The sequence below is a fragment of the Pipra filicauda genome, unplaced genomic scaffold (assembly GCF_003945595.2).
Source record: "Pipra filicauda isolate LSUMZ 115617 unplaced genomic scaffold, ASM394559v2 scaffold177_size2800117_pilon, whole genome shotgun sequence".
In the NCBI taxonomy this organism is placed as follows: domain Eukaryota; kingdom Metazoa; phylum Chordata; class Aves; order Passeriformes; family Pipridae; genus Pipra; species Pipra filicauda.
Window position 1 is genome coordinate 2,356,125 of NW_024104284.1, and position 25,086 is coordinate 2,381,210.

General features: G+C 40.0%; 2 protein-coding genes across 5 annotated transcripts in view; both read right to left on the reverse strand.

The window, feature by feature from the left end:
• The window catches only part of STAU2 (staufen double-stranded RNA binding protein 2), a 171,721-nt gene extending 159,980 nt beyond the window's left edge, over positions 1-11,741 (reverse strand). For 2 of the 4 annotated variants that reach the window (XM_039379843.1, XM_039379845.1), the window contains exon 1: positions 11,334-11,423. The gene's annotated coding sequence lies outside the window, so the exon portion shown is untranslated. Of the gene's footprint in view, positions 1-11,333; positions 11,426-11,720 lie in introns of those variants that run through there. The other 2 variants (XM_039379844.1, XM_027722036.2) reach the window with 2 other exon arrangements.
• Positions 11,742-12,722: 981 nt separating this feature from the next.
• UBE2W (ubiquitin conjugating enzyme E2 W) overlaps positions 12,723-25,086 on the reverse strand; it is a 44,023-nt gene continuing 31,659 nt past the window's right edge. The window contains exon 6 of the mRNA XM_039379835.1: positions 12,723-24,607. Coding sequence (XP_039235769.1) covers positions 24,594-24,607 — 14 coding nt within the window. The 3' untranslated portion in view covers positions 12,723-24,593. The remainder of the gene's footprint in view (positions 24,608-25,086) is intronic.

Genomic DNA, 25,086 nt, shown 5'->3' on the forward strand with positions numbered 1-25,086 from the left:
AAGCACATTAAAACAACAACAACAAAAAAAGATTTAATACTCAGAAAACTGAGGTAGAAACTGCTTCATCTCAGACTTCTTTCATCATGAAACCATACTGGTACCCTAATTTCCAATACAATGTTGATCCAAGATACTACATAAAACATATGAGTCTCTTAATCATTGACCACATTACCATTATCACAGAATCACATTATGTGGGAATACATATTATTCTATCTGTCACTGATTCAATCCTTCTCTAAGAACTCTCCTTACAATAGTTTTGTGTAATTTTGAAAAGAAAAGCAAAAACCCAAACTAGACAGATAAAGTAATTAATTATGGAATCAAAGAGTAAAAACTATGATTTTCTCAATTGACAAAATGGCCAAAGGTGGGAATTTTTGCAACCATTTAATTATGATATGTTAGCAAGAGGGCTAGAACAGAAAAGTCTTACGTTCAATCAAGGTTAGATTCATACAATTTGAAATACATAGTATATGTCAGAGTAAGTATAATAAGCAAACATTTTGGATGTAGTAAATTGCTTACACCACTACAGCAAAGGACAAGTAACTAATATGAAAAATCTGTGATCTATAAGATCATCTACATGCACAGTGCATCTCACACCAGCACAGTTACCCATACTGCATGGCACTGCTGTACAGTGAGATATGAGGATTCAGGTAAGGATGAAAGACATCTACAATTTAGGTTGACAAATATAAGTGAGGTGTTTAAACCCACACTGGAGTAAAAGAAAACACAGCATGGAATTACCACGGTTTACCAGTGCCAACTGAGATGTCCTGAGATATCACATTTGGATACCTGCCTATTCCATCAGCTGCTGCTTCAGCAAGCAGACATCCTCTCGAAGACCCATGCTATGTCTGACACTGCATGTGGCAGACAGTTCAGAGAAACCCTGACATAAAGAGGCAATGAAATGGCAATAACCTATGTTTAAAGAAATGTGTTACACCACTAGTCAATACAGCCAGAAGACCCAGGGAGTTATTCAAGGTGATCAACAAGTAGCCTTCTAATTTCGGATTAGCCAATCACAGAGCTGAGGAGCAGCTGAGAAGCAGACAGCATAACTTAGTTTCTTGAACTGCATGAGATGCCAAAAATACAGGCAACTGAATCCTATCCAAAGTCTACTGCCAAACTTGTCTTCAACAAGTAAGTGCTCATGGACTTTATTAAAACTAACAGACACAATTACAGAAGTAAATAAGCTCCCTTGCAGAGAGGTTCCCACTTAATTTATTTGCCTCAGATACAAGGAATGATGGAAAATGCAGGGGTTAGAGCGCTGACTGTAACTGTGCACATTTTCGAAAACGTGTAAGAGTCTAAAAACTAGTAACAAGAGAAACTTCACAGAAAGTGGAGCATATTGACAGGCAGGAATGCCACTTTTCCCTTGCTTCCCCTGGCAACAGCAAGGCTGACATGAAAAAGCTGAGAAAGGAGCAACTCGGGCCACAGTGCATCTTACTGTGCACAGCAAAACTAACAACCCCAGCCTGTACAGAAGGCTAATCTTCTCTTCTAACAGAGGAATCAGTCAGGTCCTGTGTATACCAGGCAACCACTCAAGTGGAGACTTCACAGACAGACATGAAACAGAGCTCCTAAGTAGAGAAACTTTATTAATATTCATCTTGAACCATGGTGGAAGAAAAGGATTGCTATTCTGTATTGAAATGATAAGGGAGATCAACCAGATTATCAACTCAAAGATTTCAATGCCAGAAGAAAACTAAGAGATAAGGAAAGCCAATCTGTTGCATTAGAAACTGAGCCAGTTTGGCATCTCAAAGCTTTTCAACCTGTATATAACTCAAAGCCCAAGGGAGAAAATTAGTCTGGTTTATATAAATGTTTGCCACCTTACAGAGATAATCTCATCAGAAAGTCTGTCTCAATTTATGACTGCTGTCCAGAAAACAGAGAAGACAGTAAAAAAGCCATGGAAATTTCCAACAGGCAATATCAGCTAACCCAGTTCTCAAATTACCACAAATTTTATGCCCAGAACAGACTCTGGACCATCCAGATAAAACACTGGTTGAGATATAGTCATCAGTTTGACCGAGCCAGATACCCTGAATTATTGGAGAAGAAAATGCAAAACTCCTCCATGAAACAGCAAGGTGATCATCAGACCCTTTATTGCAGAAGGCCTTCCTCATCCAAAACCCATCATGGTTTGAGGCAGATCCCAAAAACCAGCTTATAGATGGCTATAGAGCCTTACAGATCAGAGGCAGGACACACACATTGCCCAACATTAGGGGGTAATATCCTTCTTTGGATTTGTTTACTGCACCTGGGAGCAAGCACTAACCCAAAGCACAAGAGCTCGCTGTCCAGTACTGTAACTCTTCAGCCCTCTTCCTTACCATGACTGAAAAACTACCTACAACTTCTTGAAAATAGAAAACTTGTATCTCCCCCAGACACTCTGCGATACACAGTCATATCTGTAACACTTCTAAAGTCATCATAATACCATCTTGCTGCAGATGCAGGCAAGTCACATTCACCTCAGGTTAAACAAAAATGAGTTACTCTGCTTTCCTGAAGAAAAACAGTTGAAAAGAAGGGAAGCCTAAACCACTAGTTTAACAATCAATCATCGGCTCAAAAAATGTAGAAGGGGATTAAATGAGTAGATGAAAAAAACATGACTCAGAATTGATACATTGCCGCTACACATTCGTTTGTATCAAAGCTGTAATTGGTTCCTTATTTCTGATGTTGGAGTCTAATTAGAGCTCCTTCCAGGAGTCTAGTTTCTTATCTAACTAGTATTTTGAAATTTCTCTCATATATATTTCTAAAAGCCGGGGGTTTTTTAATTTGTGATAACAAGAAGTAGTCGTATTCCTAAGATCTCCAATCAGCTTTGACTGATTTTAAATTACCAAATACTCATATTCTAAGTAAAACATCCCTCCAATTGTTATTTTGTCTGAAGCAGGCAAAAATTACTTTTTTACTTCATTCCCTAACTAGAAATTGCGTATTATTAAAGGAATTCAGAAAACTATCTCAGTTTTCCTTGACTGCCTGTGATAAACTACTTCTCATATAATTTGAGAAAACAAAGTTTGGTGAAGTAGCAGAAACAAGCCTTTTTCTTTGAAAAAAGTTACATCTCCTGCTACTAGCCCTTCTCATACTGTAGTCACCTCCCTGTAGTAAACAGCTACAAGATCCTCAGGGAAGCTGTTTTTTTAGTGGACAAAGTGACAGATGTTGTGTTCTTTTGTTAGAAGCATAAAAAATTCTGGTTTATTTGCCTTTTTTTCTTCCCTGTGAGTGTACTTAAACAAAAAGAGTATTTCACAGCTAGAGTGATGAGTGCCCACCTTGAAGGCTCATACGGTTTCCAAGACGTTCCAGCTCTCAGACACAGCTGGGGTCAAATTGCCATCACGTGTTCATGAATCATTCCCAGAGTTCCCTCTTCTCTTAAGTCTTCCATAGACAGGTTTTGCAATACCTGGATGTAAGATAATGTTAACATACAGTTCATAGAGAGATTAGCTCCCTGCTCACTAGGAAACAGGATGGGGCCTCTGCTCACAGGCACAGAGTACCCTGTTAGATCAGAAGTTCTGCAATGAATTCAAAAAGCCTCCTCCCTATTATAAGTGCAGCTCTCCCCAGTCAGTGAATAAAGATAAAATAATTACTGAGTATTGGATTGGGCCTACCAAGTGCTCTTGACTAAAGAAAAACACAAAATCAAAGTTTTCAACTGGAGAAAATTAAGTTTAGATATGCTATCTTTGGGAGCAAGATCTTGAAATGTTGCAAAATTTATGACACGGGCCTGACTTAACAACAATGAAAACAGAATCCAAAAATTAAGGAAGCAGACAGATCATACATAGCCAGTGGTGACCTGCAGCAACTAACACTGCACTCCAACAAACAAGATGGGAAGAGACATGTGCCTGGAAGAGTTTAAGAGGAAACCAAAGGAGCTAACCCATCCAGCCACATGCAGCAAGCAGCTATCAACAAAGAGTCCTCAAGCTTCCTGAGAATGAAAAGAATCAACAACTCAGCCTAGTTCACCAGGACAGTAATCACCTATTGATTCCTTGTAGCAAACCCATGCTTGGGACAGAAATTATCAAGTTGCAAAATGAAACATAACCAAATAAGTTAGTTATCTTAAGAAGAAACTACAGATTATAGAAGACTTTGACTATCCAGGAAGAGCTAAAAAATCATAGTGGCAGACTTACAGATCCTTTCAGAACTAGCAAAGAAAGAAAACACTGAAGAAAAACTCCTGGATACATGATCAGTGCTAAGCATTAGCTAAACACTCTAAACTTGGCACACATAGAGCACACATTCTGCTGCAGCACAGAGGCTACAGCAACTGTGAGGATGGCAAAAGGTTACTTTCTGGAGTTGAATCAGCAAGGAGGATACTAAAGTAACAACCAAGAACAGAATGGAAGAGTGCTGGTAAAAAGACATTCTGTTCAAACTGAGCACGCTGTGAGGGCACAGAACCAGCATAACAAAACCAGGCTTCTTCCTCCAGCTTATGTACTAGTGTTTAGAAGTACCAAGGAAGACATGTGATAAAATAGCAAATCTTCATCCATATTGCTGATGATTCAGAACAACTTGTTTTCCCAGACCAAAGGAAGTTATAAGCACAACTACTACAGGAAAAAAATGTAAACAAACTGTGAATTAAAATTTGGAATTCTCTCAAGTATTTTTCCACAGATGGAGTCAGAAATAAAACAAAGGACAACCCTGGCTAAAAGTGCAACCTGATTCAGTGGTAACATGAAATGATTAAAAATAATAGGACACAGCACCTAGAAATGAGTGAAAGTGAAAAAGAAGTTTCCATGTATTAGGAACGGCAACACTGTTCAGTAACAGCATAGTCTCACTATCTGGAGACAGAACAGACCGGCGGATGATACTCTGAGTTGCCCTTCAAAGGAATGCCTTTCTCACCACTTGCTGTACTTTGAGGACTCCAAGGCCATTAGACTCAGCAGGGTAAAGTTAGCTTTTGTGACTCTGGAACCACCCTAAACTAGAGTGAAAGAAAACACTTGCTTTTGAACTTGCAGGGACAACACTTCTGTTCACTACTAAGCTAACACTCTTATTTCTTACCTTCAAAACCAAAATCAAATAAACAAAAAGCACTTCAAAAGGGAAGGAGGACACTATTTTCCAGGATCTCCAACAGAACACCTGCTATTTAGCTACATATATCTGCCTAATACAGTCTCACCTGCTGCAAAAGAGGATGTTCTATGTTAACGAAGGGTAGTGCTATTAATGCAAAGGGCATCCAACATCCATCTAGGTTACGATGACACATAGCAGAAGCTCAGGTAGAACTGCAGACCCCAGAGCTGTGGAGCAGAGATCTGCAATCTAGAACAATAGCAAAGGTACCCATATTTGAAAAACAAAGTAGGCCCTGGAACTCGGACTGCCTCAGCTAATCCTGTTCACCTGCAATGCTCTGTCCTGCCCTATCTTGGGTATATATTAGCTATATTAGTCTGACAGTAACTATGTTTCGCTTGCTCCTATCAGGAGCCTGAGGTGCCTGAGCAAAAGTAAACAGCACCAGACAGTACTTTTTTGGTGCTAGATGTCAAAACTCCTAGTGAGCCCAGAGTTGGTTTACAAGCCTTGAAAAGGTTCAAATTACTACCGTGTCCAAGAAAAAAAAACAATTTCAAATCAGGATGGGCAAGTTGCTGTTTATATCTTTTTTAAAATACTCTAAATATACTTAAGTTTCACCAGCTACAGCAGCCGTTTGCTCTCATGCCCACCTGTAATCAAGGTGAATGTTACAAAGTATTGAGGGGCTCTGCAGAAGATTCGAAGAGAACTAGAAAGAAGAGTCAAAGTTTTATGCATATTTTAATGGTCACATGAAAAAAGACCTCCAAAGCCACCTCCTCTGGTGAACTGACAGTGACAGTAATTTGTGGAATGGCGAGTTTCACAAGAGCCCTATAATGTAACAGTTGAAGAAAAGTGCTATATTAAATTCTTCTCCTGGGGCTTGGCAAATACCAGTGCTTGCCTGGAAATCCACATCTAGAACGCCCTCACGAATGATAACTCCATCAAGTCCACAGAAATGGGATCCAGTCCTGGTATCTTCAGTGAGTTTTCACTTGCTTAAGGCTCTAAGTGATAAAAACTGGCCAGGTGAAGAGGAGTGAAGATGATGTGGATCACTCTCCCTTTTGAAGAGGTCAAATCCTATATCTAACCCAGTAGATTCAGCTAAGAGAGAATCTTGAGAGATGTCTCTGAGAAACCAGGGCGAGCTTTACCTGCCTTCTGATCCAGTACAGGCTTCTCACTCCTTTCACAAAGGTCAGACATCCTTAGCTGTCATACAGAAGCTGAGAGGACATTCATTTCATACAAGACTACAAAGTATCTTTCACTGAATTATAAGAAAGTGAGAAGAGTTTCCAAGAAAATCCCTCTAGAATTGATCATTACAATCCCAGGCCCTAAACAGGTACAAAAGGAATGTCTCTTGGGTATATACTCTTAAGCAAAATATCCCCTTGAATGGATATTGCCACCACAGATAAAACGCAATTCCAAGCTGGCAGGTTTAAGTACTATCAGAGATACAAGATTAAAACAAAAGGCAGAGAAAATATTTTCCAGTCTGGAAGGGAAAAAGTATCCAACCTATTATCCAGAACTGAAAAAGGACCAGAAGATGAGAAAAAAGTAAAACAAACAAACAAAATGTTATCAAGAAATTTTATATTATTTCTTGCTCTTACCTCGTCTAACAAAGCCAAAAGTACTACAGAGTGGTTTGGGTGGGGTTTTTTGATGTTTTTTTTGTTTGGTTGTTTTTTTGTGTTTTGGTGGGTTTTTTCTTTTTGTATCAGAACAACTGGATACACTACAAAGTGACTCAACGTTATATCAGCTCTGCACTTTCACCTTGGGATCAGTGTATCTTGATTTCATCCTTCAAAATGTATCCGTTGCATAGATGTGTCATCTGAGTGACATGGAAAAAGTTCACCATCACTTGCGGTCAGTTACTTATTGGACAATTTCAGTTACTGACACCAATCTGCATGTTTAGTGTAGTCCTTATATTTGTGTAACACTGCTTCTTTAAACTGGGGTCATTATAGGGCAAACTGGGAAGTGCAAATACATAACAGGTGCCAAAAGTAAGAAACTAAGAGTAGCAATAACAATAAAAATTAGGTTACTCATCTCTCAAAGAACTCTTCTTGATCCAACAGGTGACCATTTCCACTACAGGAAACTTTTCCAGAAAATCTGGTCTTCTACACCCAAAAACATTTCCTTCAGCCTGGAGGCAAACACCCTCCTCAAACCTGGCAAGCAGCGAAACTGGAAGTGTGAGCACCATGATCCTTTGGAATTTTTCAGAAGATGAGACTGTAAACATACCCTTCAAGTGAGCATGAGGTACGATGGTAAAAATCTTAGTAAGCTATCTTTTCCCAGAAGCTAAGGATAGGAGGTTAACTCATACTTGACACAGTACTTGGCCACTGGTCCCTTGGCCAGGGACCTCTCCAAACAATGGGGATTTGAGCTCAAAAGCTGAATTCTAATCTGTCTAAAAAGTGCCCTGTCCCATCATTTTAATGGCAACTAAAATAGAAGATTATGGGGATACAGAAGTATACTGGAGTCACAACTAATTTATTATGAAAAAAAGTGCTCTTTACCAGGAAAAAAATTAAATTTCATAATTTGATTTTATTTGGTTAAATATCAAAAAATTTGTAACATTCTAGTGATATACTATACAGATGTATAGTTAACTAAAGCAAATGAAAAGATGCAGTATGACACAGGTGACCACACTGTGACCATGGAGTACACATTTTATCTCTAGGAAACTTTACAAAAACTACCAGCTTAACAAAAAAGACACACAAAACAAAACCCAAGACACAAAACACTTTCTGTTGAGGTGAAGTATGAACAAACTTTAGCACCTACAGACATGGATGTGACTCTAGTATTACACTACCACAGATGGCTTTTCAAAATTCATTTTTACATTAGGATTTGTGACAAGCATTTTTTTTATTCTAAATAGTTTCCAGAACAACGCCTGACAAGACATCTCTCAGATTCTTACTGAACTCTTGATCTTTCAATGCAAACATACTTTGGATAACACTGATCGTGACTCAGTGCTGACAATGAGCAGACCCCCTAAATATAGAGCCCTTGACTTTTAATATATATATATATATGTATGAACTACACTATACACAGGTTCCGTTTCCTCTCTTCACAGAGTTTATCCTGCACTCCCACTAATTCTATTCCCCCCCTTGCACCATATAGCCTCTCCTTCCTGAGCAAAACTGCCAGCCCCATTCCCTGACCTGCCTTGTGCTCTTTAGGCGCCTCAACCAAATGGTACTCCCCACTTTTTTTCTTTTTTTTTCAGAAGAGAGAGAAAATTCAAGAACTATTGTGAAAATTACAGCCTATGTATGATCCAAAGATTAGAAATGCAAAATAATTGGTTCTGGCAAAAGACAGGCCTAACACTTTTCCTATAGATCTTGCTGTTGCTGACAAGAAATCAATGTAAGCAGGGGAAGGAAAAGTGAAGCTCTGGTGGTTCATTAACAGAAGTTATGGTGTTTCAGTTACCCTAAAAAGATGCAGTTAGGTCCTTCCCCACCACATCAGTGAGACCCACATGAGGAAGCAGATACTTTGCACTCCAATGGAAGAAGATCCATGTTCATGTATCTATCAAATATACACAAAAGAAAATGGCACTAAAACTGCCTACTTTATAGGGCCAGCTCTCCAATGGGATGATATCACAAGAAGATATATTTTGGGATGCAGAACTGGACATAACTGATGAGAGTTTCCCAGTGTTTTCAAAGACTGACAAGTCAATAGCCACATATTTCGGGTAGGTCAAAACAAACTGTCTGGATAGAGCATGACAGGTGCACCTTTCCTAATGGCTAAAGACGCAGTCTTGGAATCAGAGGATCTGCTTCACTACAGCCTGTTCCCTAACCTTCCCAAGGTCATTTTTCATGACACTTGACAAATAAAACATCTAGTATTTGATTCACTTCCCACAGTCACAATAATGTAAAACAGGGTTACGGTGGAATTCACTTTATAAACCTGTGTAGGAAAATCAAGCCTGATTTCTGTCCCCAAGGAAGTAACTGACTGAGTTAAACGCTCATTTAAACTTGCTCCAGTCATTAAAACACCTCTGATCAGATTTTCCTGCAAGTAAAATTAGAAATTTTCTTTATAATCTACTATCATAATTCAGGATGTAAGATTATTCAAATTTATTATTTTGACATAATTCTTGGTGGGACGAAGTAGTTTAAGCTGGCAACAAGATATATAAAGACTTTCATCGCCAAACTACAGCCTGAGCAGAATCCAAACTGGATGACTTCTGCTAAAGCTGAACAACATTGTTGAAAAATAGTCTGCAAAGAAAAGAAAATCTGAATTGTCCCTTCTCCTCATAAACTATGAGCAAGCAGGCAGTCTCAATCCTGTTCCTAGTTGGCAGCAATAGGAATCTTCACAAAGGCAAGAGGAGGAATATCTCTCTCAGAGAGTTTTTCTAGGTCAAAGCTAAGGTTCAGTGGCTGGAAATCAGTACTGGAAATCATGCACTGCTGCTGACTTTCTAGAAAAAAAGAAGATTTCATTCAGAAATCCGTCAGCCTGGCACTGTTTACATAGGCAGCAATGTCACAACAAAGCCTGTATAGAACCTCCCTGTAGTTAGCAAATTATTTAAATACCTTAACATTACTACGCTGGTGTAGACTGCTAAGCTGGAATTACCACACAGCCCAGGAAGACCTTAGTCCTGTGCAGTTTGATGCCACTAGTAACGTAAGCAAGATACAGCAATGTATGCTCGCTAACAGAAGTGCAATGCAACTTTGCAGAGCAAACAGCCTTACTTGTGTCTTGCAACACTGTAGTTACTCATGCACATCCTTCAGTACTGTTCAAGACAGTATTTCATGCAAAGAGTGGGGTTACAACAGCAACACTTTATCTACTCTCTTGTACATCCTAAACTTTTTTTTAGTACTATGGTAGTTGCACAGGGAGCATTCCAAGCATGGCTCGAGAAGCTTACATCTTGGTATTCACAGAAAGAGCTTGCTGTCCGTAAGGTAACACTGGGCAGATACAATGTGGGAAATTTTTTGCTTAGGTATCACTGACTTGGGTGGGCCCCTGAGCACTACAAGGCAAACAGCTTCACTGCAGGATTTGCCCTCACAGCTCACCCCAAGCAGCCCACACTTTCCCAGGAGGGCAAGGCTGCGACTTCCAGGCCCGGCAGTGATCAAGATGAACTTTTTTCCACCAGAGACACCTGAACAGTGGGAAAACGCCACCAAGCTCCTGAGAAGACTGGACTAGGCACCTTCATTGGAACCCATCTCAACGACGGCCTCGCAACCCTCGTGCCGGGCAAAGGCCGGCAAACTGCTCCGCTGCCCATTGCTTGGGAGTGATGCCGACATCCATTTTGGGAGTGGGAGAGCCCAGCACTGATGGCAAAGTTTAGGGCCCTGTCCGAAGTTTGGGGGCAGCGCAAGATGTGCGAAGTGAGGACTGACTAACACACACGTACAAACACACACCGGCCGAGCTGCGAGGTCCGCGCCGCTGACCGGGCGAACGGCACACGGCGCCCCTCGCCCCGCCGGCGGCGGAGCGGCCACCCCGCGCCCCCGGCGCACCGGGCCGGGCGGGCCAGGGGACGAGGAGCAAGTTCGGGTGGCACAGAACTCCTCTCTGGGGTCTGGGGCAGGGCAGGCCCGGCGCGGTCCCGCCGAGCCCGGCCCCGCCGCACGGCCCGGCCGCGGCCCGGCCCTGGCGCAACGGCCGCCGGCGGCACCGGACCGGGAACGCGGAGCTGCCGAGGGGCTCCAGCGGGGGCTCCCCCGCCGCCCCCGGAGCGGCGGCGCTGCCCACCTGTGCCCCAGCCCGCCTCCTCCGCCCCTCAGCGGGCGGCTGGGGGCGGGCGGGGGCCCCGGGGCGGATGGCGGGGCCGGTGCCACCGCCCCCCGGCCGAGCGGAGCGGGCCGGCAGCGCCGTGGCGCAGCAGCGCCTGCACGGCCCCGGGGAGGCGGGGGGCGCCGGGGGCCGGCGGAGTCCTCGCCCGGGAGCCGCCGTGCCAGCGGGAGGAGAGAGCAGGCGGGACGGGCACTCGGACATCGCGACCAAAGCCGCTCCCTCCCCTCCCGCCCGGTTACCTGCTTCCCGGGGACACTTTGGAGACGCCTCCAACATCGGCAAACACCAAAGAGAACTGACCCCGCCGCCGCGGCGGCCGCCGCCGGCCCCAACCACTGCGCCCCCCCCGCCCTCCCGCCGGCGCCGCCGCCCCGCCCCGCCGCCCCCGCGCCGCGCGTCGGCCCCGCCGCCCCCCCTGCCCCCTCCCGCCACCGCCCCCGCCGCGGCCGCTGCCCCCGGGCCGCTCCCGGAGCGCTCCCCGCGCCGCGCTCCCCCCGCGCCCGCCGCGCGAATGGCCCCGTCCGCCGCCCGGCCCGGCCGGCGGCGCGCAGCGCCCCCCGCGGCGGCGCCGGGAACTGCGCCCGCCCGCCCCCGGCCCCGGCGGGGCCCGCGGCGCCCCCGCTCACCTTCCCCCGGCGGGCCGGGCCGGGCCGGGCCGGGCTCCACCGCACGGCGAGGCCTCGGCACTGCCGCAGGAGGCAGCCCCGACCCGGCCGGGGCGCAGCGGTGGGGGCCGTGCTGGGCTGAGAACGGGGCTGAGCTCGGCTGAGCTCGCCGAGCCGCTCCGGCGCTGCCCCCTGGCGGCCTCTCCCAGCGCCGCGCACGAATCGGGCCGTGGGGAGCGGAACGGGGAGCGAGGCTTAACGCCAGGGAAAGGAAAATAATGGCTTGCAGTAATACAGGGAGAGCGGGGGAAAACAACACAGCACAACAGAGAATGGGCCTGGTTTTATTTCTCCGAGCTGGTGTTACTCGTCTCGCTCTAGCTTGGACCACTTAACTCTCCAACGTCCTTCCCCTCTCACCTCCTTTCCCCTCCGAGACAGCTGTTTTCAAAGGATGGCAAAAACTCATAAGCATGATTCATGTCAAATTTTTTTTCTGTCTTGAATTAGGGCAAATCATGTTTCTGAAGGGGAAGATTGATGCAGTTGCTGGGCGCTACCTTACAGCTGCCTGGAGGGAGGCTGCAGGAAAGAGGGCCAGGGATTGCAGCTGTGGAGGTTCAGCCATGTAGATTCCAGGGTGCATCACTGAAACCTCCCTCCCCAGCTGGGCATAAAACCTCCCACCTTGGACACTGTCAGGGCTCAGCTAAATAAAGTCCTGGGTAACTTGCTGCATTTTTTGTACAGCCCTACTTCCATGCCCTTCCAATAACAGTCCTATGGTTCCGCCATCATAAAAATATTTATCTTGTTGCCATGTTTCAGGTTTGAATATCCCTTACAAAAGGTAGACCTAGATAGAAAAATGAAAAAAGGCAGAAATGAAAAAGTGCTTATGTAAAATTGAGATTAAAGTCTGAAGAGTTTCTTCCTTTAAATTAGAAATTAATAGAGGAAAAAAAGAGGGGGAGTAAATAGAAATTAATTTCTGACTATATCATGAAAAAGATAACATTCAAATTCTTTATCTCAAAGTAATCATTTTATTGTTCATTGATAAAAGATTTCTGAGTTTAATCCACAATCTAATTTTTTTTTTGTAGAAGCATCAGAACTTGAAGCAATGATCTTCCTACAAATCCTACCTGATTTGCTAGACTGCAGTAACAAAGTTCCTCAGGCTTAGAAACAAAAGCAGATTTTCTGGGGGGAGAAAGACGCCTATATCTTTTTACTGTGCAACTAGGTTTTAATGATAGCTCATAACATTAGTCATAGCAAATGTAATTTTAAAAAAACCCAACAGATAAGTCAGGTTGAATCAGAATGAATCCAGAGTTCATATTTCCTCCAGTATCTGTTATTCCGTGAGAAAATTTTTTTTTAATCATGACTTCACATCAAGAGGTGGATCAGTACTGAGCAAAAAAAGAAAAAGATGTCGTCTGACAGGATTCCCAAGCATGGTGTAGGCACATAGCCGAGGTGAATTTTGGTAGTAAGCTTGCATATTATAGGTAATTTACAACACCAAAAACATATAATGATAGTGGCAGAGCCGTATTGTGAGTATCTAAGTGATAGCAAGGTTTTATTCACAGAACACTAACATTTACAACTTGTTTAAACACACTTTGGGAATTCAGCATTTGCTAAGAGTTTTATACATACCCTGTATTCAGCAGCAGCAGTTCGTCATCCTCCCCTTCTCATTCCTCCACTGTTTTGTTTTCTGTTTCTGAGATTCCTTACCCCTTAATTAATTTAAGAACTGAGGACAGAAGTATACAGTATAATACAATTTCTCATGTATTCTTCTGATATAATATAGTGACACAATGTAGCAATGGATAATAATGCAAGTACTTTTCATTAGGCTACTATGAAATTTTGTGTGAGTAAAGTTCATTCGGGTGCTGAATCATGATGGTGCTTCCATAAGTCTGTAGGGTTTTTTGTTTGTTCTTGGGGTTTTTTTCCTTTTTAATTTTATGTCTTAAAATTTTTATTTTAACTACTATTAGTAGTTTGAAGAACAACCATATAGTATAACATACACTTAGCATGCATGTACCCAGCAGAAAAATGCATCCAATGAATGTCAGCATCAGGTTACAAGGGAGGTTTTCTGAACTTTCTGCAGAGACAGATGTAATTCCAACAAGCCTACAAAATCTCCGATCTGTTCTGTTATTTCAATACCTAAAATTTTTATAATATCGCTATTGCTACACAACTAAAGGCTTAGTTTAAAAATGTATCTTGAGATACAGGTATCAACTCAGAAAAGTCTTGTATCTTGATATACATTTTGTGGTGCAAATGGAATATAGCTGAAACAAAACTGAATACAAAAGAGCAAATTTTATCCCCAAATTTACCATATATGTATATTTTATAAAAGAAAGGATATTTTACAATAATTTTAAGTTCATGTATTCAGCTTTTTTAATGTTTCCAGTAAAATTGGAGCTTTACATATATGAACAATTTAATTACATTACTAATAACTTCTTTAGATTTACTGTACCTTTATGTTTGGGTTTTTTTCTGCTACTGCTGAGACACAGGATAAAGGCTAGTCAGTACCTCCAGTAAAAGCAGCTTATTACAACCTAAAACCTTCTCATTTTTGCAAACAAGATGCATAGTTTGTATATACTCATTCACTCTACTCCATTAGTACACACCAGGAGTGTCATGACTTGCCCAACAATCCAGTTTCAGTATGCAAGTTGTTAATAGGAGTGATTAATTCAGTATGCAGTTTGAAAACAACAAAAAGCCACAGTAATGCCTAAATGCCTGCACAAATACCTAAGTGAGGGAAAGGATACAGAGTAATTCCATTTGGTCTCTATACACGAGTGCAGGACACTTCAAGACACTAGGCCTTGTCATTTCTAATCTCAGATTCATAACAAAATAAATTGGCACTTTCACACTGACTTGCAAAAATCAAAATATTTTAGTTTTTACTGATATATTTTATTATTAGAATTGTAATTATAGAAAGTCATCAAGAAATTACTTTCCACCCCTCAATACACTTTGGTGCAACAAACCAAACCAAGCAAAAATAAATGCCCAAAGAAAATGTCCAGACAGAACTGCTGGTTGGAAAGAACCTCTGAAGTTCTGCTCTACCACCCTCCTTGCCCCCTCAAACTAGGACCAACATTAAAGCTAGATCTGACTTTGGAGTTCACAGGTTGCTTGGTTTCCTTTTGAAAATTTCCAAGAGCGGAGATTTTACAGCCTCTTCCAGAACCCTGCTCCAGGGTTTGACAGTTTCTTTGTAGCTGTACTTTTTATATATTAAAGAACTTGGATGATATTTTGATACTAAATTTAAAAGCGTAATTAAGCTAATAGAGTGCTCATAATACACCAACAGGGAGCAAACAATATATTTTTTACATTAGTTAGTCATTCAACTGAATAAAAGCCTCTAACAGCTTAATACCAGAAGAAATAATTTTTTAAATAATATTTTAAATAACATTTTTCCAGTAATTAAAACATATTAGAAAAGTAAAAGCCAGGAGTTTGGGATTATATTTGATTAACACCCAATATTATTAACAAGCCTAAGTCTAGTCAGGTCACGCCTCTCTGCAATAACAGGTGCAGAACTGTGACTATGAAAGTAGATTTTTGACTAGATTGCATGTCATACAAGTGCCTAGAACAATTTATCACTAGATAGTACAAGGACTGAGAGGCACGAACAAACCAAGATAAAACAAACTACGGGTAAATACCATGCAGAGTTTTCTCAGGTAACGGAAACCATTTATTCCTTATGCTCCAGTGAAGACTCATGAGCAATGAATTTTAACAACTGACGTTAACACGCTATCTTTCATGATTCATGTCTAAAATGCAAGTTCCCTAAATTAGATGAATCACACAATCACTTCAAGAATCTAAATAAAGTGAACTAGAACTTGCACTTGTCAGCATATATTCAACTTTTTCCATCACTGATGGTATAAGGACATTGTACAACCTCTATGTCCTTATTTCCCTTAGCAAGTATAATTTTTTTAGAACACACCAAAGTGAATCCAACCAAAGCGATGTGCTGATTTTGCAATCACCAGCTTACATCTAGGTCTCTTATCATCAAGGTACCAATGCTGTTTCTTCATTAGTTGACCCACTGGCCCAAATTCAGATTGCTTTGCAGGTAGCATTATATTTCCCAGTAATTATTTGCTCACATTGCTCTCATACAGCAGTGCTAGGAATAGTAAATCCTTGTGTAAATAAAGGCTTTGCTTTACCCTTTTAATAATGCTAGAGAAATTTTAAAACTATACTGGTAAATTATTTTATAGGAAATATTACGAGTTGTATAACACATTCAGGAAACCCCACATCACTCATTATTGTAGTTCATGTATCCAAAACTGCAGAAAAGCTAGCATTAAGTCTCTAGTTCTAATTTGCACATTTCTTTTGTGACAGTTATTTCCATAATTTTCCATTTATTTTCAACACAAGGTACTGTAAAAACTTTCTGTACACTCACCTCACCTTCTCACAATTCTAGAAAATCTAACGATGCGTATTTATACATACCTAGTTAATACGCATAATAACTACATAAATTTGTGTGTGTATATGCACAGATAGTCAATAAAAGTTCATCGTGTATTATGAACATCCTCTCATATATCCTTAGTGGTTTCCTGATTTAAATAAATAAATAGAAACTACGAGATTTGTATTACTTCTGTAAAACACAGCATAGAATGTTAGAAGAAAACCAAGATAACTCAGGTCAACCAGGGCTTCACATCTCATGACTACAGCAATGAAGACAAATGTAACTACAGTTTGATAAATCAGCAAAAATAATACCAGAATTAGCAACCTGAAGATCAGTGTATCAGTTTTCCATTACAAAGCACACACTCATTTAGGAATGGCCCATTTCTGCATTACTAAGCATTGCTACTCGATGAGACTACACTGGCTTTGCTCAGGCGAGAACTATGGGAAAGCCAAAGAGTTATTACAGGCCAAAGCAGCAACAGATTCTATAAGATTAAATTCCTGTTTACAACCCTGTGGGTCTTGGGGGTTTTGTTTTACTGATAGCATTCTGACTACATAAAAAGGCCTTCGAACAAGTCCAAACATGATGCTATTTTTACTGACAGTGTTGCATGAGAAGATCATGCCCATTCTGAAGTGCTTTGGATTCTCATTAGTACCTTTCAGTTCAGGCACACATTACAGCAGCACTTCAAACACAACCAAAGTGACACCAGTAATATCACCAGTCTGTGAATTGGTATCAATACTAGTTATATTTATTGGCACAGTCATCCTGGTGAGAGACTGTACCTAACCATACCTATCGACAACCTTACCAGTAGCACACTGTAACAGATTAGGTCTCAGAGAAAGTAGGGATTAGGCCTTTTATATCTTCAAGTAAATTAAGGCAAATTTTGGACATGAAAATTAAGTATTTCAATCATCACCAAACACATTCTTATGGTGACATTAGATTTACCTGACACAGATAAAGAGATAAAAGGACACAACTAGTTCAAAGAGAATTCAGTCAGTAGAAAAATGCTTTGCATTCTGCATAGTTTGTTTGCTTCCCACCCATTTACACTGCTAAATACCTTTTATTGCAGGACAGTGGAACAACTCCGCAACAAGAGGAAAAGGATTTGTATTTCTACCATTTTGTAGAAGTAAAAAAATTACTTACAGAAATTGAACATGATTATTAATTTATACAGTAAATTAAAACTATATTAAATTAGTAATTTTTAAATTATTATTCTCTTGGAACAAGAACTACCTTAGATCTACATGAAGTCCAACTGCAAGAGCAGAAAAGAGAAATTGTCTGTACCCAGCATTCATACAGATAAAGGGTTCCCCCTCCTCCAGCCCCAGAAAAAAAAAGTTCAGAAGTTGCTAGTACTACAAACATGACTCAGTAAATGACATAAAGGACTTATCGTAGTCAATAGGAACAATAATAAAGCATTGCCTACACATGTTCCTAAGTATAGAATCTCATGAATGGAAATACTAAAAGCAAGGACAACTGGCAGCATTGTCACTCAAATGATGTTTATTTTTAGAGGATTACTGATGCCTGCAATTTGCCATTAGTACTATCTCCCGCCAGCACACACTGGCTTCATTCTCAGTCTGCCCCATTTTCTAACTGATGGCTCTTAAAGCAAATACATTTGCGCTACTTCCAGGGACTGCAGCAACACAGCTTCAGAAAATGTGAAGTGTAACTGAGTAAACAGCAGGTATTACATTTGCTGAAAATACAGGATCTATGCGTGTCACACCTACATCAAATGCAATTTAAGTATACTTAGTTTCACCTACAAAGTAGACATTTCTATGAGAGTTTACCATGTAAGAAATTTGCCGTATATTATGTATGTTATAGCAACCAGCACTGCAACTTTTTCAGAGGAAAGCAGTGAACTAATAGTGTAACAATGTATTCCGAGAGCGAGACAAATCATATTTATATTAGATGAAGTTGGTTAAAGCTGGCTTCACATCATTTCACAATCCTGCCTAAATTAAGAACCCATCCCTCAGTAAAGTTTTTTGGGTCTGCTGACAAAATTATTGCTGACAGCTAGTAATTTTACTAGCTGTAATTAAGCACAAATACCATCATGTACGTAACCCAACGAAAATAGCTGGACTAAATTCTATTGCTATATGAAGGTGTAATTCAGTAGGCATTAAGATCTGCAGCAGTTCTAACTTTATAATTAATTCTTTTTTAAGGAACAGTCAGTGCAATGTTTTCCATTAATGAAATAAAAACCACCAACCTTACCCTGCATTGTCACCAAATCATCAGTTTGCCATTATGTGCTATTGGAAGCTATAGGAAATCTAGGATGTTTTGAGAATTTGCACAAATGCCCTAACTGGATATTTTGACTAAAATGTTGCTGTATAGCACATCATTGAGCCAGACATTTCCCACCCATCCAATAATTTACCAAAAACATCAGTTTTACAATGGTTCGATGTTGCTGAATTTGACAATTTAAGCAAGAGTAAACTCCTACATAATTTGAGAAGTTTTGTACTATTCTATCATTAAATTAACACTAATCTACTACCTGGAACAGCAAATAAAAATGCTTAAAAATGGAAGTTATATGGCAGATCTGTACATTTCTGCATTTCTCTGAAAGTTTAAACAAGTGCAGAGCCCACAGGCCTTCACAGAAATTAGGGAAACATCACCATGTCTGAAAATGTTTCTATTATTCAAAGCCTATTAGGACAAAACACAAGCAATCTACAAGGCACTGCATCTTCACAGATAGATAAAACTGCCCCAAGACTTTCAAATCAGTTTCCTCTACACTTCACTACAGTCAACAGAAAGAACACTTTAGACAATAAATTCCAAATCTGGAAGGAGGTAGCCTGTAAGTTTCTACTTCCAGGCAAAAGCTAGCAAATTCTCACTTTGTTGTATCCAGATTATTTTTAATGCATTCTTTACTTTTAAAAACCACAACAAATGAAAACCTAAACATTGATGGGAACCTGCTCTTTCAAATGAAAAGCTGTAACTTATAAGGTCCTTGATACTGTGTCAAGTAAGGTATAACGATAACATACATACAAAGATTGATACACACTAAAATCAATCCAGATTAATGCATGGCCTAAGCAAGATTTATTACCCGTCTTTAGTATGTACACAGAACTACTGTGAAGACCAAAACCAAGAAATAAAGATCTATGACAGAAAGAAGCAGTGTTCTGTGGTGCAGACCATGCAGCAGGACTCCTTTCAGAGGTCAAATCCTGCCATAATGCTTTGTAAGTATAAAAAAGAATTAAGTAAATGCTTTACCATGTGACAAACTCGTAACAGTGACAGGATGCATTACTCTAAATCAAGTACAGTGCATTAATACAGGGCCTTGAAATACACAGAAAGCCATCTCACCACAAAACAGTATGGAACTGGCTTATACAGAGATCACAAATTTTCCAATTAGATCATTGCTTTACTCCAAAGAGAACCATGAGACATTAAACTTTGGGTGCACAGATGCTGCAAGACTGGGCTGCCTGGCACAAGACAATTCTTGTAATCCTTACCCAGGTACATCCAATACTGGATAAAAAGTTCAGATGGATTTACATTTCAGAAATCATTCAGGAAAACCTAGGCCTTACTATATTGCATGCTGCAGTCACTAATGTAAGGAAAAGTGCCTTCTGGATGAAATGACATTTCATATCAACATCCAAACAGTAAGTCTTTATAATGTTCACTTTCAGAAAGTGTCGCAGAGAAATGAGTTAAAAAACCCCCAACATTACAAAGCAGCTGATAGGAAACAAAAAGAAGTAGATGATGTATTCAGATGAGTGTAGGACCAATCCAGAGAAGCTTTTAGGGAAAAGAATTACAAGCTTTTCTACAGAGCATTCCCCAATAGTACCTGAGATAACAGGAAGATGTGAGTACTGTCCAGGTATGATTTGGTCTATTCCTACAGACTAAAGAAAGGAAATTAACAGAAAGAATTTTCCAAATTACAAAATCACATAGCAAAGTACTATATCCAATCTGTTTCTCATTTGCAAAACTTCAAAATTTCTTGTCAGGTACAGTATGAGGGCCACTTTGATCAGTTAACTAGGGTTTCTGAAAAAATTTGCAATGGCAAAAAGAAACCTATTACTTCAGTTTCTGGAGAGGGTTATCCATCCTCTGAGTTTTTAAAGTTTGATAGGACCAGTGGTTTTTCTTACTATAGCACGTCCCAACAAAATGATACCAGTTTTCATACAGGACCTTGATCTTTCAGTTGCATCATGACCATAGTTGCACTGCATTTGCCCTCTTCCAACTTTGAAGAACTTCTTAACATAAGAATTATAGATTGGTGCAATTAGTGATGTCCTCTTAAAAAAAAGGCCCAAACCTGAAATCCTAAAGCCACACAAACCCAAAAGCACCATGCCACCAGCCACCAATTCACTGAGAATATTCAGGATGCTATCAAACTTAACTTCCAAGAACTAGTTGTTCTCCCTCCCACCCTACTTTGTGAGCATAGCTTATTTCCATATGGTATCCTCATTGTGTCGGTCAACAGAATTTGCAGGAGTGTTTGAAAGATCATTCCCAACGACTGAATTATTATTTAAGGAACCCGAAGTCATCTATTATTCCAGCATAATCCTTAAGACAGTTACTGCTTGGGGCAGATGACAATGCGCAGATACATAAAAGATTAAAAGAGTTATAGTCCAAAACCCAGCACGATACAGAATACATCAGTGTGACTGCCCCCAATTTCTCCTTCCATCCCATTTCCCATAAACTCAAAACCTTAGGCTTGATATACTCTGTAGCATCTGGAGATATTATAATTTATCTGTCTTTGTCACTTGTTTACTTAGTTATGTATACTTCCTGTACTGCTTCTCCCAGAGTTCTAATCTTGAAAAAATTGTCTACACCCAATAAACAAATATGTACTTTATTCGGCGCATATGAAGCACAGCTACCAATGTTTTCTTCAGACATATGGACAGTAGAGAATAAGAAAGAGACTCAAGAGCTATTCACACTTCATCACCGGTCAGAATGACAGCTGTCACACACTTTTCACCGAGCCAGTAAAAATAATACATTAAGATCAAACCCACCAGGATTTCATCCATCCCTTGAACAAGACCTTCAGGGGAAGGGATGAGACGACTAACAGTGTGGTTTTGCTTTGAAAACCTCCTACCACAGTGCAAATCATAGAATACAACAGACAAATGAGATCTGTAGCCGAGACTTGAGTCTCAAGTGTTTTCTGTATTAGATGATGACTATAACTACATTTGGCTTTCTATCTAAGCTCCAGGACATTTGATTCGTAACAGGAATGCCTTCCTTTTGAAAAATAACTGGCCATTTTCTGAGCAGCTTCACTGAATCTGTAACTCTGATTCAGGCTTGACAACATTGGTCTGATAAAAACCTTACTAAAAATATCCTAACAGAGCAATGCCAGAAGACTTACTACTTTGAAAACAAAACAAAACAAAACAAACAAAAAACCAAACAAATGCAAAAAGCCAACCTGTTCCTGGGTACAAAAACTCAAGGCATCTAAACAGAGATGTAACAGATCACTGGAAGGCTTTGAAACAACTTCAGAATTTTTACTAGAAAACAGTTAAAACAGACAGGAGAGTCCCCCGTCACAGGCTGTTATAGGCAGTCCAGACCTCCAGCTCAGGCTTCTCATAGCACATAACTCACCTTCTGCGTAACACAAGGTTTCTAGTACATTATGCAGAAAAGCCTAAAGATACAAATCACGTTTCAGCCATCACCTCCCAAACCCCAGCTGCACAGTCCTTTCCATTTTTTACACTAGCTCTGAAACTCTTGATTATGCAGCAAGCTGATTCAGCTTGTTAATTCAGAAGAAAAAATTTCACTTTTTTGAAATCAGTTTTCTACTGGTTTAACAGGCTAGATCATCTCAGTGCAGACTTGGCAATAAAGCTAGATGCAAGGTAGGAATGTAAATCATTAGACTGGAAAGGAAGGAATACAAATTCCTCCTTCTCTTGTAACAACAGGAACCATGCTTAATTTTATCTTTAGGATAAAATGCCCCTGAGAACCTCATTAGCAGCATCCAGATAATGTTGTGGTCCTGGGAAGAGAAAAGGCCCAGAATGTGTATCTGAACAGATTTAACTTGGACTGCTTTGCACAAAGCACTTCAAAGGGCTTCAAGAAAACAGGTTCCCACTGCTGAAGACAAAAGTTTTAAGGTCTTATCATGGAAATTTTAAATAACAAAAGACAGGCCAGCATGAGGGAAAGAACTGTGGCCAGTGTTATAGGATTTCAGATTGTAACATCTTTCTTTGAGGCCATCATGATGGTTTTCAGTTATTCACTGGATTCCTTTTCCAGAAGTGTCTCCTGTAAGCAGCTCCTTCACTAGCAGAAGTCAAGCGAAAAATGTCACTTCAAAAGACAAAGTTGCACTGCAAATCACCCAGGTAAACTGAAGGGGGTTAAACACAATCTAACCTACTACCACTGACTCACACCTTAAGAGCTCCTATGGAGTATTATACTAAAGAGACTGTGGACACAGGCTTATAAATCTGATCTCTACACTGATACACACTGCATTATCAATTGGATTTTGCATTTATTTTTTGTTTCATAAATACAAAAATTAATATCTGAATGAAACTTACACAGGTTTCTAAGGAAGCCACTTCATGAAAGCAGTTACTTTGGAACTACAGTGTTACTGAAATGCTCTTCCTTTGTAATTTAAAAAAACTTCACTTTAAGTAGCTCCAGAGAGAATTTGTTACAGTGAATCAACTGTTCAAAATCCCTCAGACACTATTTCAAAAAGTACATAAAATCTGGAGGAAAAAGAATATGGCAAGTGAAGATTTTCCTGCATTGCTATTATCTGTAAAATGAAATAAAAGCAGAGGTTAAGTATTTTCAAAATTTGTATTTCTGAATTATATTTCAATACAGTAAAAGGCGGCTCGTGATATTTCTACTCTTGTGTTTTATAAAGGTATTGTAAAGCCTGACGGTTTGTAAAGTTAGTAGTAGTCCTCAAAACAACAGGCCAACAAGTACCTGGCACATGAACTAAATCCAAAGTCTCTCTTCTCATGCTGCTGTGTGACTGCAGCTGAAGATGGAATATCACTAAGGCAGCTTAATTCCCCTTATCCAGTTCAACACCTAATTATTCAGGTACCACTGCGTATTAGAGCAAATCCAAACAGGATTGGGTGATATGGATTAAAAGTAACTGGTTTTAAAAGAAAGTTCATTCAACCTACTATTTAGAGTGATCAGGATTTGTGAGCATGGAAACACAACATAATGCTCAACTGCTTTGCCAGATGAGGCAAAAACTACACTGGCTTCCCCCATAGCCAGAAGTTATATAGTTACACTATTGCAAACCTTTTAATAGCAACAGGACATGTTCTAAGAAACATGAGAGCCACAGGTAGTTTTCTTTTTCCCCTTCTGTTTTTAAGACATCATTTATTTTGATAAATATTTACATATTAAAAAAACCTACCAAGAACAGGACTGCAAAGTCTTATTACCAATTATATTTAAACTTTTCCTGGCAGACACTTGTTTACTCTACTCTTTAATATGTAATTACTGACATGGAAACTCTATGGTCTCCTTAAACTGTACCTTTAAAACCTAAGATGTGAACTACAGTTTGTCAGACTTTCAAAGAAAGTAGTAAATAAAAATTAAACATCCAGAGCAATCTTCATAACACATGATATATGAATCTTAAAAACTTATTTTTTCATAAAAATATGCGGTTTAGGTATAAAGTGCTTTGCTTTTTACAACACAGAAGACATCATCTCTTGAACAAAAAATTGTACAAAACTGAAAGCGATTATCGGTATGAGGCAGAGGTTTAATTCAACAGTCCTGATATATGCTAACAAAGTAATAGAAACTCTCCTCCCACCACTGCAAGCAAACAAGAACCCTGCATCTGAAACTTTCTATATAATATTTGAAGCATTCGTCATACAGCCAAAGAACAATAATAAGGAACTATTTGATCATCTGTAAGAAATGAAAGCATTACATCTTAGTGATTGTTTTTTAAATAAGCTATTTCCTTCAGTTGTTACAAGAGATCCCCTCTGGAGAAAGAGGAAATACCTCGCTGTTATCCCAATTCCTCCCCTGATACACATCACAGCATTTTAGAATGACTGACAGCTTTGTCTCAAGAGTGGCTGAACGTAAGGAACAGTGCTTCTGCACTCCACCATGAAAAGGTCCACACGTATTTCCAGTCAAGGGTAGTAATCTATTTTAAAACAAGAATTTATTGTGTTATAGTATAAAGACACTAAACACAAAACAAAGTGTTTAACAACATGAATATTGACACAAAATAAAAGCAAGATAGTTTCAAGCCAACTCCGTAACCATTTCATGTGAGAAATTCCAAGTGAAAGAAAGTTACATACACAAGGTCACCCTAGGAAAAGGATGGCACCTTCAATTAATTCAAGCCCTATTTCAGGACATCATAGCATTGTCAGAATAGTTGCATTATTTTGAGGGCTTGAGTGGTATATAGGCTTTGCCTTGGCCCTCTATATATACGCGAACTTACCCACAGATCTACAAGAGAACCAATGGAGGCATTTCTACTGTAAACTAAAAGACCTGAGGTACATTCTTTTCTAATCTACCTTGCACTTTTTTGATCTAAGTATATTATAGGGGGCGAGAGTTTATTAAAGAGCAGCATAAATTTGGTTATTTAACTTCACTATAGTT